Source organism: Pan troglodytes, chromosome 1 (genome assembly GCF_028858775.2).
Source record: "Pan troglodytes isolate AG18354 chromosome 1, NHGRI_mPanTro3-v2.0_pri, whole genome shotgun sequence".
Lineage (NCBI taxonomy): Eukaryota > Metazoa > Chordata > Mammalia > Primates > Hominidae > Pan > Pan troglodytes.
The window spans coordinates 221,853,385-221,866,962 of record NC_072398.2 but is presented as its reverse complement, the minus strand read 5'-3'; the positions used below and the strand labels follow the sequence as shown (position 1 = coordinate 221,866,962).

Below are 13,578 nucleotides of genomic sequence, written 5' to 3'. Positions count from 1 at the left end.
ACCACACCCAGCTAATTTTTTGTATTTTTATTAGAGACGGGGTTTCACCATGTTGGCCAGACTGGTGTTGAATTCCTGATGTCAGGTGATCCACCCGCCTCAGCCGCCCAAAGTGCTGGGATTACAGGCATGAACCAGCACACCTGGCCTCAAACCACCATTTTGAAGTGTACAATTCAGTGGCATTTACTACATTCACAGTGTTATACGACCACCACAGACCTGTTTATTCTATTAATTAATTAATTAATTTTGAGGGTGAGTCTCTCTCTGTTACCCAGGCTGGAGTGCAGTGGCGCCGTCTCAGCTCACTGCAACTTCCACCTTCTGGGTTCGAGCGATTCTCCTGCCTCAGCCTCCCAAGTAGCTGGGATTATAGGTGCGTACCACCATGCCCAGCTAATTTTTGTATTTTTAGTAGAGATGAAGTTTTGTCATGTTGGCCAGGCTGGTCTTGAACTCTTGGCCTCAAGGCTGGTCTTGAACTCTTGGCCTCAAGTGGTCCGCCCACCTCGGCCTCCCAAAATGCTGGGATTACAAGTGTGAACCACAGCGCCTGGCCCAGACCTGTTTGTTTTTAATCCCAGAATTCTGCTGACTTTTCAGCCACTCAGTGTTGAATACTCTTTGTCTTTTCTTATGTGCTACCATGTGTTTTATCTAGAGAGGAATGATAACTGGGATGGAGCTGTTGGACTGCAAAGCAGCATTTTACCTTTTTGTCTTGAAAGAGTGGCAAATGCGAATTATTAAATCTTTGACTGAAATATCTACCTCCTTTTAATGTTTGAGAAATGTTCACAGATAAATAAATAGCAGCTAGAATTTAGGACTGGAGGTGGATACTTACAGTATTTTTAATCAGTGCTAGGAGGTATTCATTTGAAAATTAAAGAATTATTTAAAATATATAGGTCAGGCCAGGCATGGTGGCTCACGCCTGTAATCCTAGCACTTTGGGAGGCTGAGGCAGGTGGATCGCCTGAGCTCAGGAGTTCGAGACCAGGCTGGGCAACATGGCAAAACCCCATCTCTACTCAAAATACAAAAAATTAGCTGGCGCAGAAGTGCATGCCTGTAGTCCCAGCTACTTGGGAGGCTGAGGCAGGAGAATCTCTTGAACCCGAGTGATGGAGGCTGCATTTAGCTGAGATCGCGCCACTGCACTCCAGCCTGTGCGACAGAGTGAAATTCTGTCTGGAAAAAAAAAAAAAGAAAAAGAAAAAGATTATGCTTAGTAATATTTTACCTATTGCAAATGAAGCCCTAATTGCACAAAAGGATAACTATACAAGAAAGTGTAATTATATTTTACTTGTAGCCTCCCTAAAAAAAAATTTGGAGATTTTTCAGGATGACCAGTTATGAACTAATTTTTGGTGATTCTGGAACTTCTGTTTGTCTTTTCTTCCTCATTACAATGTTGGCATTCCCCAGCTCCACACCTGAGTGTTACTTCTCCATTTTTATCTGGCTTATGAGAGCAAGTTACTTCTACCTTGATTGTTGGTATTGCAGAAACCATAGAATGATCTCTTCCAGAGCTGTATTGATATCTCACAACACTCCACGGACACTTTGTCATCCAGGGCACCTGTGTTTTATACTGTACTCTTTAAATTATTAAGGTGCTCATGGAATGAAATTAGTAGGAAAGGGAATTTTTCAAGTTTTCTAGTGGCTACATAGTATACTCCTATTACAACTTGTTGGCATTCAGATTGTCAGCTGTTGTTTACAACATTTCTGTTTAATGTTATTAGCCTTGAATCCCAACCAACTCCCTAAATGTGTTGATCAGTGCGTGCATTGTGAAATTTGAAGATGAGCTAGGCTGAGTAAATCTTACATGGTGTTACCTGGTATTAATCATAAATGTATAAAAGCAGATTTGAGTTCCTTTAAGTGCCAATAGCAGGTTAATGTATTAATTACACTATATGTGGAGGTAAGGCTTTCTAACTAAAGATTTCTTTGTAAATTTCAACATTTACCAACTAGCTCTTTGCTCTAACTTAAGTTTAATGTAGTAATAATGTTGATTGTTGGCCTGTTTATCTTGTTTTCCTCAAAATAAATGGGGAAAAGCTTTTAAAAAATATTGATAGAGGGCCAAGCATGGTAGCTCATGCCTGTGATCCCAGCACTTTGGGAGGCTGAGGCGGGTGGATCACGAGGTCAGGAGTTCGAAACCAGCGTGGCCAACAAAGTGAAACCCCGTCTCTACTAAAAATACAAAAATTAGCCAGGTGTGGTGGCACATGCCTGTAATCCCAGCTGCTCGGGAGGCTGAGGCAGGAGAATCACTTGAACCCCAGAGGCACAGGTTGCAGTGAGCCAAGACTGTGCCATTGCACTCCAGTCTGGGTGACAGAGCGAGACTCCGTCTCAATATAGATAGATAGATAGATAGATAGATAGATAGATAGATAGATAGATAGAAGGAAATATTGGAACATTTAATTGAATTTTTTAACAGGTTATAGATGCTTGGTAATCAAGAACATATTAGTTGCTGAGATGTGCAGAATTTAATTGAGTAGAGCAACGACTCCTGGAGAGTTCTTCAACAGGCTCCAAATGTATGGGTTTTGTTGAATTACTGGGTTTTGTTGAATTACTGGGGGTCCTGTCAGAGTATTAGAGTTCACCAAACTCCTCTTACTTCTGGAGAATTCAGCTGTATTACTTTATGGTTAGACTTCTCAAAGAACAGGTCAACACTCTGGCTGAATTCTAGGCTTTTATATGCAAAAAAGCTTTTCCCTGGGGAAGGAATGAAATTTGGACATTCAGTTCTAGCACCTTATTTGACATACTTCCCACTCTTAGATTCTCTTAAACTTATATTTCTGATTTTGTTTTTTTTCTTATAGATATTTATCCCCATTTTACAAGGCCTGGCTCTTGCTGCCAAAGAGTGCTCCCTCGACAGTGACTACTTTAAATACCCCCTCATGGTAAAACTTTGTTCTTTTTCTTTAACTCATTCAATAGATGTTTTTCTTTCAGATTATTTTGACATATACTTTTCTTTCAGGTCCATGAGATCAACCTTGTTTTCAAATTTAAAACATGAAATCACTGTGTTGGCCATGCAGAGTGTTTGGTGTGCAGTGAGATGCATCAGTGAAGACAGTTAGCAGCCTGGTACATCTTCCACCTATCCAAGTCCTAGACAGGAGTTAAATGCACTTATTACAATGTACTTTGTATAGCTTATGAAAAAGATAACTTATCTCCTAGCAATGAGCATACCATAGTTGGGATGAAATTTTGTTACTTAAAAAAAAAAAAACCTATTAAAAATGCAAATAAAAAAGGCAAAGCTGTACATACTAAGAAAATGAATACAATTTTATCTTTATGTGTTTACTTTGTGCAGAAAATCTCAGGGTAGCTCTCTTGTTCACCCTCCCTGTTTCCTAAGGTCATATTTACTTGGGAAGTAGAAATCTGCTTAGCTCTTTAACGCACTTAGAGCAGGCATACATTGTGGACAGAAGCTTCAGCTAGATTCCCATGGGGAGGCTTGAATGTTGTGAAAATGCTGAAACTAGAATGAAAATTAGAAGCTCCTTTCTGTTCTGAATTCGCTTATTTGAAATTTTGGGAGAAAAGTATTTTGAAGTGTTACTGAATATTTTCATTGCAGAAGTGTAAAGGAAAAAATATCAAAATGAAATTAGTTTATTCTATGTATAAATTAAGTCTTATGTAAATTGAGACCATGGTTGTTTTTCTTACTGTATTTATTTCTTTTACTTATTCCACTGATTGGATTCCATTATACCATGAATTCATTACTGACGATCTGTTCTGTGCTAGACACTGGGGATACAGAAGCTAGGAAGACAAGGTCCCTCTCCTCAAGGCACTCATAATCTACTGCAAAAATAAGAGCTACAGCACAACAGTTGAACAGATACTGTGATAAATGTTAAAACAGAGCGGTACACAAAGGGTGTATTTATCTATTTAAAAAATTCAAACCTGTCATGGCACTAAAAGGCTACAAGAATGCTGGGAAATTAGAAGGTGAAACCAGAATTCCTACTTTAAAAAATAATTTTAAGTGGATTTATGCCAGAGCTCTTTCCATTGTACATGTTATTGGGGCTCCTGGTAAAATTCTTTGAATCCTTATGTATTGTTCTGCCTGTGGCAGATAAAAGGAAGTGGAATAATCTGATTGTTTGAGTTCAGTGATGAAATATTTTAGTGAACACTAATTATCACCATATTATGTAGATGTTCCTTCATGGGACTGTTGGCTTTTGGGTTGTGGTGTGAATTAGCTTGATGTTTCAGTGAGGAGCTTTTAGCATCTGATATCACCAAAATGTCCTTTTGTTCAAAAGACAGAGGCCTCCATTGTGATTTCATTTTGTGCCATTATTGATGCTTGCATAATAACGAGGACACAGTGAGTGAGAGGGTACAATAATGAGAGGGAGGAAGCGGAAGACTGTTGAAGCTAAAATCAGAAATCACTGTGATCATTCTCTAGGTCAGTGGATCCTGCTGTGCCATACGTTGGAATCACCTTGGAATCAGCTGGGGATCTTTAAAGGTGTTTCTGCCTGGCTCCCCACCCCAGACCTTGTGATTTAATTCACCAGGGGTGTGGCATGGCATTGGGGTTTCCAAAGGCTTCCCATGTGATCCTAATATGCAGCCACGTTTGTGAACTCCTGCACTAGGCAGTGAGAACGCTTCCTTCTGAGTTGAGGCTGCCTGAACCTCAAAGGCATCTCAACGTTGTGTCAATGCCTAAATGCACTCTTCGGCTCATGTAGCAACTTCTAGAGCTGCGTCCGAATCACAGAGGAAATTAACTGTTGAAAATAATGTTTGATTGAGTTACCATGGGCATGCTAAATTATGTTTATGTCCCTAAAAAGTGTTTTTCATCGTTCTCTAATGTTAGGATGGTCGGATGTCTGAAGGAAAGTGTTGGAATTCTTAAAAGTACTAGAAATCTTGAAACCAAGTTATGTTTTTAAATATGTTTTGAATTTGATAGCTTATTAAATTGTAATTATTTATAGTCATGTTTAACACTGGCAAGAGGAGCCATCTAAAGTTTATGAAATAAATCTTTTTGACATGGAAAGATATGAAGTGGAAAAACTTTTTTGTAAAAAACATATATAGATACAGTACACAAAAATATATCTGAAAACTGTTGCTCAAAATATCAATAGAGGTTATCTTTGAGGGTAAAGCTTGAGTAATTTTTAGTTTCATTTTATATTTCTGTTTTATTTCAAGTTTTTCACATTGCATGTGTTTTAGTTTATTAATCAGAAAAAGTAGTAAAGCTGCTGCCATTTCAGAGGGAATGCATGTGTGCCATTTTAGAGGGAATGAATTTATAGCAGCAGTTAAAACTGTTTCTTTATGCTACAAATGACAGTCAGTTTAAGATGAAATGCATTTAAATGACTCTGATCTTATTTCTAGGCACTAGGTGAGCTCTGTGAAACCAAGTTTGGGAAGACACACCCTGTGTGCAATTTGGTAAGCACTCACCTGATGGGCTTGCACATTTTCAGTGAATATATCATAACCCAGAAGGCATTCCTCTAGTGAGATGGCCTGGAAAATGTCTCTTGAAGGACATTTAGGTGTAGGCGGAGGTAACGTGTCTGGGAGGCTCTCAACTGTTACATTTTTGTTAGACACGTTATATCCTGCATTACAGTTGTTCATTTCTATGATTTTTTTTCCCTTTTTTTTCTAAGAATCTCACTCTCTCACCCAGGCTGGATGGAGTGCAGTGGTGGGATCTTGGCACACTGCAGCCTACGCCTCCTGGGTTCAAGTGAGTCTCGTGCCTCAGCCTCCCAAGTAGCTGGGAATACAGGCATGCATTACCATGCGAGGCTAATTTTTTTGTATTTTTAGTAGAGATGGAGTTTTACCATGTTGGCCAGGCTGGTCTCGAACTACTGACCTCAGGTGATCCACCCGCCTCAGCCTCCCAAAGTGGTGTTGGGTTACAGGCATGAGCCACCGCACCGGGCCTGTTTTTTTTCCTTGACAAGTATTGTACAACTAAACTAACAAGAGGTATGGAAAAGTTATTCGAGTCCTTTGGTGGTATAAGAAGAGTTCATTTGAACTTCATCAAATAGTATCCTGAAACTTAAACATTCTTTTTTTTGAGACAGAGTCTCACTCTGTCACCCAGGCTGGAGCGCAGTGGCGCAATCTCAGCTCACTGCAACCTCTGCCTCCTGGGTTCAAGCGATTCTCTTGGCCTCAGCCTCCCCAGTAGCTGGGATTACAGGCGCACACCACCACGCCCTGCTAATTTTTGTATTTTTAGTAGAGACGGGGTTTCTCCATGTTGGCCAGGGTTGTCTCGGACTCCTGACCTCAGGTGACCCACCCCCACCCACACTGGCCTCCCAAAGTGCTGGGATTACAGGCGTGAGCCACCATGCCTGGCTGAAACATAAAAGTTTTAATAATATCTTGTGAAAATACAGAGGAGCTGGAGAGTTTTCATTACATTTTTACCCCACCGGCCTGTTCAGCAGCTTGACTGGCTCTTCCATCTTCTGCCTAGGTTGCTTCTTTGCGGTTGTGGTTGCCGAAATCCTTAAGTCCTGGCTGTGGGCGGGAGCTGCAGAGACTCTCTTACTTAGGGGCTTTCTTTAGCTTCTCAGTCTTTGCAGAAGATGATGTAAGTATAGTGGCTACTTGTACTTTGCTGCCCTTTTATTCAGATTCTTTCCCAAATGTGCATTATATGTTGACTGCATTTTTTCCTTCTCTTTCCAGGTTAAAGTGGTTGAAAAATACTTCTCAGGGCCTGCCATTACCCTGGAAAACACTCGTGTGGTTAGCCAATCATTGCAGCATTACTTAGAGCTCGGAAGGGTAAGTGTTCAGAAAACAAATCCAGAGGAAGTATCAAAGATGAGCTCCAGATACAGAGCTTTTATTTTGTAGACTGGACTATGCCCAGTAGACAAACGGCTAACAAAAGCCAATTCGATCTTACATAAAAAAGATAAACTGTAAGTAAGTAACCTGTGTCTTGAATAACAGGTTGTAACAACAGCAGTATGCTGCCTTTGTATGTAGCATCACTGGGAACTGGTCCTAAGCTTAGTGGCCCGGCTCCTCCTCCAGCTGGCCCTTAGGCATTTACACTGTGAGGGTGAGCAAGAATTGTTAGTTTGCACACACCCTCACTGACTTGCTTATCCCAAATGCAGATTAATATGTCTTCAAGTCTCAAACTTAAAGGCAGAGAAGGGCCGGGTGTGATGGCTCATGCCTGTAATCCCAACACTTTGGGAGGCCGAGGGGGGTGGATCACCTGAGGTCAGGAGTTTGAGAACAGCCTGGCCAACATGACGAAACCCCGTCTCTACTAAAAATACAAAAATTAGCCAGGCATGGCAGCGCGTGCCTGTAATCCCAGCTACCTAGCTACTCGGGAGGCTGAGGCACAAGGATCACTTGAACCCAGGAGGTGGAGGTTGCAGTGAGCCAAGATCACGCCACTGCACATCAGCCTGGGCGACAGAGCAAGACTCCATCTCAAAAAAAGAAACAGGCAAAGAAGTTACAGGCTTGGGTAACTAAGGTAATTTTGATCATGGGAAGGAAGTAACAAAGCCTATTTTATTAAAACTGTAACTGCCGGCTGGGCGCGTTGGCTAATGCCTGTAATCCCAACACTTTGGGAGGCCGAGATGGGCTGATCACGAGGTCAGGAAGTCAAGACCATCCTGGCCAACATGGTGAAACCTCGTCACTGCTAAAAATACAAAAATTGGCCAAGGCAGGTGGATCATGAGGTCAGCAGTTTGAGACCAGCCTGACCAACATGGTGAAACCCCATCTCTACTAAAATACAAAAAAAATCAGCTGGGCATGGTGGCGGGTGCCTGTAATCCCAGCGACTTGGGAGGCTGAGGCAGGAGAATGGCTTGAAACCGGGAGGCGGAGGTTGCACTGAGCCGAGATGTGCCACTGCACTTTAGCCTGGGCAATAAGAGCAAAACTCCGTCTCAAAAAAAAAAACAACAAAAATGCAAAAACTAGCTGGGTGTTGCGGCGTGTGCCTGTAATCCCAACTACTCGGGAGGCTGAGGCAGGAGAATGGCTTGAACCTGGGAGGCGCAGGTTGCAGTGAGCCGAGATTGCACCACTGCACTCCAGCCTGGCAACAGAGCTAGACTCGGTCTCAAAAAAAAACAAAAAACTGTAACTGCCTACCTCCCCCACTCCATATTCTGCTTTCATGCTCATTACTTTGACATAGTTGGATATGGATATTTCTTATATTCTTTCACTCAGGCTCTTCTGAAATGAGTAGAAGTGGGAGAGGAGAGAACGTGGGAAGTAGGCTAGCTGTTCGTGAAGTCAAAAAGGAATCATGTGCAAAATAGTTTTAATTTGTTTCTTCTTTTTAAAAATAAATTTCAGCAAGAGCTTTTTAAGATTCTGCATAGTATTTTGTTAAATGGCGAAACCCGTGAGGCTGCTCTCAGTTACATGGCGGCTGTCGTCAATGCCAATATGAAGAAAGCACAGATGCAGGTAGGATTCCTACAGATTGCTTTTCGCTGTTTGTCAAATTCATTCATCTGACCCAGATTTAGTCAGCACCTACCAGGCACTGTTCTAGGAGTGGGGGTACAGTATTGAACAAGGTAGACGAGCTTCCTGCTTTTGTGGAGCCCATGTTCCACAGAATAAACAAGTAGACATATAAATACATGATTTTAGACAGTTGTATAATCAGTGAAGAAAATAGAGCAAAGTAAATGACATGAGAAGAACTGTAGGTACCAGAAGGAAGATCTGAAGGTGATTTTTGATTGGGTGGCAGGAAAGGCCTCCCTGAGGAGGTGACATTTGTTTCATAGGCAGGAGCCAGCCATTGTAGTGGCTGAGAAAAGAGCTATCCAATGTGGAAACGAAGCAGCTTTGGTACAAGCCCAGCACACAGGCTTTTGTGGCTGGAGAAGAGTGAACAGGAGGGAATGTCGGGTCCTGGAGTTAGTGGATAGGCAGGGCGCCATCGGGTTAGGTTTACGTGATCAGAACTGTCATGGGAGGGTTTTCAGCAGGGAAACCACAAAAGCTGCTATGTAGATGGACCAAAACAGAAGGGGGCAGCCAGGAACAGACCCAAGGAGGCAGCTGCAAGGGCGTGAGTGCTTCAGTCCGGGTGAGACAGGCCAGTGGCTGCAGCTGCTTTGCCAGAGGAGAAAAGGGCATCCTTCCTTGATTAGTAATAAATAATGAATGAATGATGTGATATGTATACTCAGAAGCAAAAATCATGTAGAGAGAAGAGCACAGATCTTGTGATTTCTGATCGTGGTTCCACCGTTTACTAACTGCGGGACCTTAGACAGTTACTCCTCTGTGCCTCCATTTCCTCATCTGCTAAGCTGGGGTACTACTGGTACTGGGTTTATTATATATAAAGCTGTTAGAATGGTGCCTGGTACACAGTGATCACTCAACCAATATTAACTATCATTCTTATCATTGTTGTATTATTATTTTTTTCTTAACAGAGGTAATCAAGTTACATTGTTATATTGTTAATGCAGGAGCGTGCTGATGCTGTCACCTAGAGAAACAATGTCACATGATAAGAAGTGGAGCAACTTGTTTTGATGCTCTTGAGGGAAATAAAGAGGAGAAAGAGGCCGGGCATGGTGGCTCACGCCTGTAATCTCAGCACTTTGGGAGGCCGAGGTGGGAGGATCACTTGAGCCCAGGCATTTGAGACCAGCCCTGGAAACATAATGAGACCCCATCTCTACAAAATACACAAAAGTTATCTGGGCATGGTGCCTGGTGCATGCCTATAGTTTCAGCTACTTGGGAGGCTGAGGCAAGAAGAGGATCACTTGAACCAGGGAGGTCGAGACCAGCCTGGGCAACATAGGGAGACCCTGTCTCTACAAAAAAAAATAAAAAATTAGCCAGTGTAGTGGCATAGACCTGTAGACCCAGTTATTCAGGAGGCTGAAGTGGGAGGATCACTTAAGCCCAGGAGGTTGAGGCTACAGTGAGCTATGTTTGCACCACTGCACTACAGCCTGGGCAACAGAGTAAAACCCTGTCTCAAAAAAAAAAAAAAAAAGAAAGAAAGAAAGAAACATTTATTGTGTTTCTACTTACTAATGTTGAGGCTCAGGCAAATCACTTCAGGGTCTCTGAGTCTTTATTTCCTCCTGCATAAAATGTTAACAGCAGTATTACGGACCTGTAAGAATTATTGTGATGGTTCAGTAAAAGAATGTATAAAATGGCCGGGCGTGGTGGCTCATGCCTGTAATCCCAGCACTTTGGGAGGGTGAGACGGGCGTATCACCTAAGGTCAGGAGTTCGAGACCAGCCTGGCCAATATGGTGAAACCTCATCTCTACTAAAAATACAAAAAATTTGCCGGGCGTGATGGCGGGTGCCTGTAATCCCAGCTACTCGGGAGGCTGAGGCAGGAGAATCACTTGAACCCGGGAGGCGGAGGTTGTAGTGAGCGAGGATCGCGCCACTGCATTCTAGCCTGGGCAACAAGAGTGGAACTCCATCTCAAAAAAAGAAAAGAAAAGAATGTATAAAATGCCTCTTATATAAATAATAATTATATAATAGGTAGTATTCAACAAGTAGCACCTGCTAATATAGAATCAATGGAATGACAGTGGTGATGAGATATATGTCTTCTCATTGACTTTAGGATACAGTTATGTTTGAAAGTTCCGTCTGCTTTCTTACAAAGTTTGCCAAAATTTCTATTCATGTTATTTTAAATACTTTTTCTTGGCTGGTCACAGTGGCTCACACCTGGAATCCCAGCACTTTGGGAAGCTGAGGTGGGTGGATCAGTTTAGGTCCCAGCTACTTGGGAGGCTAAGGTGGGAGGATTGCTTGAGCCTGGGAGGCGGAGGTTGCAGCCGAGATCACAGCCCTTCACTCCAGCCTGGGCAACAGAGTGAGACCCCATCTCAAAAAAAATTTTTTTAATGTTTGAAAATACTTTTTCTTTTCAACTTTCACAGACAGATGATAGATTGGTGTCTACAGATGGATTTATGCTGAATTTCCTTTGGGTACTGCAGCAGCTAAGTACAAAAATCAAGTTAGAAACAGTTGATCCCACGTATATTTTTCACCCAAGATGTCGGATTACTCTTCCAAATGATGAGACGCGTGTGAATGCAACGATGGAAGATGTGAACGACTGGCTGACTGAACTCTGTGAGTACTGTGTTCATGACTCGGTCATTAAAACACTGCCCTCTTGTCTGCGTGCTAGTAATTCCTCACAGATTGTTACCACCTCACCATAAAATGAACTTAAGAGATAGAGAAACATAATAAAAATTAATACAGTAGGCCTGGTGTGGTGGCTCATACCTATAATCCCAGCACTTTGGGAGGCCGAGGCAGGCGGATCACGAGGTCAGGAGTTCAAGACCAGCCTGACCACCATGGTGTAACCCCGTCTCTACTAAAAATACAAAAATTAGCAGGGCATGGTGGCACGCGCCTGTAATCCCAGCACTTTGGGAGGCTGAGGTGGGCAGATCAAAAGGTCCAGAGTTCATGACCAGCCTGACCACCATGGTGAAACCCCATCTCTACTAAAAATACAAAAATTAGCGGGTGTAGTGGCACACACCTGTAATCCCAGCTACTCAGGAGGCTGAGGCAGGAGAATCGCTTGAACCCAGGAGGCTAAGCTTGCATTGAGCTGTGATCATGGCACTGCACTCCAGCCTGGGCAACAGAGTGAGACTCTGTCTCAAAAAAAAAAAAAAACAGATACAAATTGAAAAAAAAAATTCAAGTTATCATAATATATCTATAAAAAAGTCAAAACCAAAGTGATAAAATAGAATGTAAGTTTTTGAAGAAGTAGGTGATATTTAATCAATTTATTTAATCTATCTAAAGTGAATTCTGGTGGTTCATAGCAAAAATTATAATACTGTTGTTCTCAATAATTCTACTTTTCAGGTTATATTCCCAAAGTTGGAGGAAAAAGGAATAATTTTGTTTACATAAATCCTCCCAGTAGTACTATTATTTATAATAGAAAAAAATTAGAAAAAAGAAATATGCAGGGAAACGGCTCTGGAATCAGTAGTTTATTAACATAATTTAATACCATTTCGAGATTTAAATATTTCTGTATTGTGTTGAAAAATGGAGATTTTATACAATACATCAGTAAGGAACATCACCAAAGATTGTTGATGGGCTGGGAATGGTGGCTCACATCCATAATCCCAGCACTTTTGGAAGCTGAGGTGGGAGGATAGCTTGAGCCCAGGAGTTCAAGACCAGCCTGGGCAAAATAAGGAAACCCCATGTCTACAAAGAAAAAAATTAGCCCAGCATGGTGGCACATGCCTGTGTTCCCAGCCACCCAGGAGACTGAGGCAGGAGGATTGCCTGAGCCCAGGAAATTGAGGCTGCAGTGACCTGTGATCTTACCACTACACTGCAGCCTAGGCGACAGAGTAAGGCCCTCAAAAAAAAAAAAGATCGTGATGGACATCTGTATGCACATTTAACGAGGTAGGACAGAATACGGTGGTCCTTGAATGGAGCTAACAGGAATTCTCTTCTTCTTGTAGTATTGTTTAAGTTTATAATTGCAAAAGTATCCTTAAACTTCTGGCCGGGCATGGTGGCTCACGCCTGTAATCCCAGCACTTTGGGAGGCCAAGGAGGGTAGATTGCCTGAGGTCAGGAGTTCGAGACCAGTCTGAGCAACATGGTGAAACCTCGTCTCTCCTAAAAATGCAAAAGTAGCCAGGTGTGGTGGCACACGCCTGTAATCCCAGCTTACTAGGGAGGCTGAGGCAGGAGAATCACTTGAACCTGGGAGACGGAATTTGCAGTAAGCCAAGATCGTGCCATTGCACTTCTGCCTGGGTGACAAGAGCAAAACTCCATCTCAAATAAATAAATAAATAAACAAACAAATAAATAAATAAACAAATAAATAAATAAATAAAAAGTATCTTTAAACTTCATAAAAATTCAAATGTAATTTTCTCTTCTGAATTCAGCTTTTTCTCTGATTGAGACATGTAATAGATTTTATTTAGGGAATGATGTTATTTTTCCTAGATGGCGATCAGCCTCCATTTTCTGAGCCGAAATTCCCTACGGAGTGCTTCTTTCTCACCCTGCATGCTCACCACCTCTCTATTCTGCCTAGTTGCCGTCGCTATATCCGCAGACTCCGGGCTATCCGGGAGCTCAATAGGTATGTGCCATGATACCGTGTCCTGGGATTGCCTGAGTTACCACTTTTTCTCAGGGGCAAGCAATTCCATTGTGAACAGTAGTTTTGAATGTTGGGGGAGGTATGTACGTTATATAGTGTTCTGTCTGCCTCCACCGCCACATCCATGTTGCTCAGTTGTCCAGAGTTCTTTACCTGGTGAAGTGATCCAAACCTTGATTTCTGAGAGTTCTGAACCCTGGGTATTTCACTCTGTTTATGGTTACTACAGACTTCCATTAACTTTTCCCACTGGGCATACATTACCAGGAGGCACTTCAAACTTTAAA

The 13,578-nt window shown here is 42.1% G+C and overlaps 1 protein-coding gene across 9 annotated transcripts in view; it reads left to right on the top strand.

Moving 5' to 3' along the window:
- Positions 1–13,578, top strand: part of UBE4B (ubiquitination factor E4B) — a 148,777-nt gene that overhangs the window by 91,097 nt on the left and 44,102 nt on the right. For all 9 annotated transcript variants that reach the window (XM_024356276.2, XM_063786433.1, XM_024356272.3 and 6 more), the window contains 7 exons: positions 2,877–2,960; positions 5,467–5,523; positions 6,578–6,694; positions 6,793–6,891; positions 8,452–8,565; positions 11,049–11,247; positions 13,132–13,270. In XM_024356276.2, the coding sequence (XP_024212044.1) occupies positions 2,877–2,960; positions 5,467–5,523; positions 6,578–6,694; positions 6,793–6,891; positions 8,452–8,565; positions 11,049–11,247; positions 13,132–13,270 (809 nt within the window). The remainder of the gene's footprint in view (positions 1–2,876; positions 2,961–5,466; positions 5,524–6,577; positions 6,695–6,792; positions 6,892–8,451; positions 8,566–11,048; positions 11,248–13,131; positions 13,271–13,578) is intronic.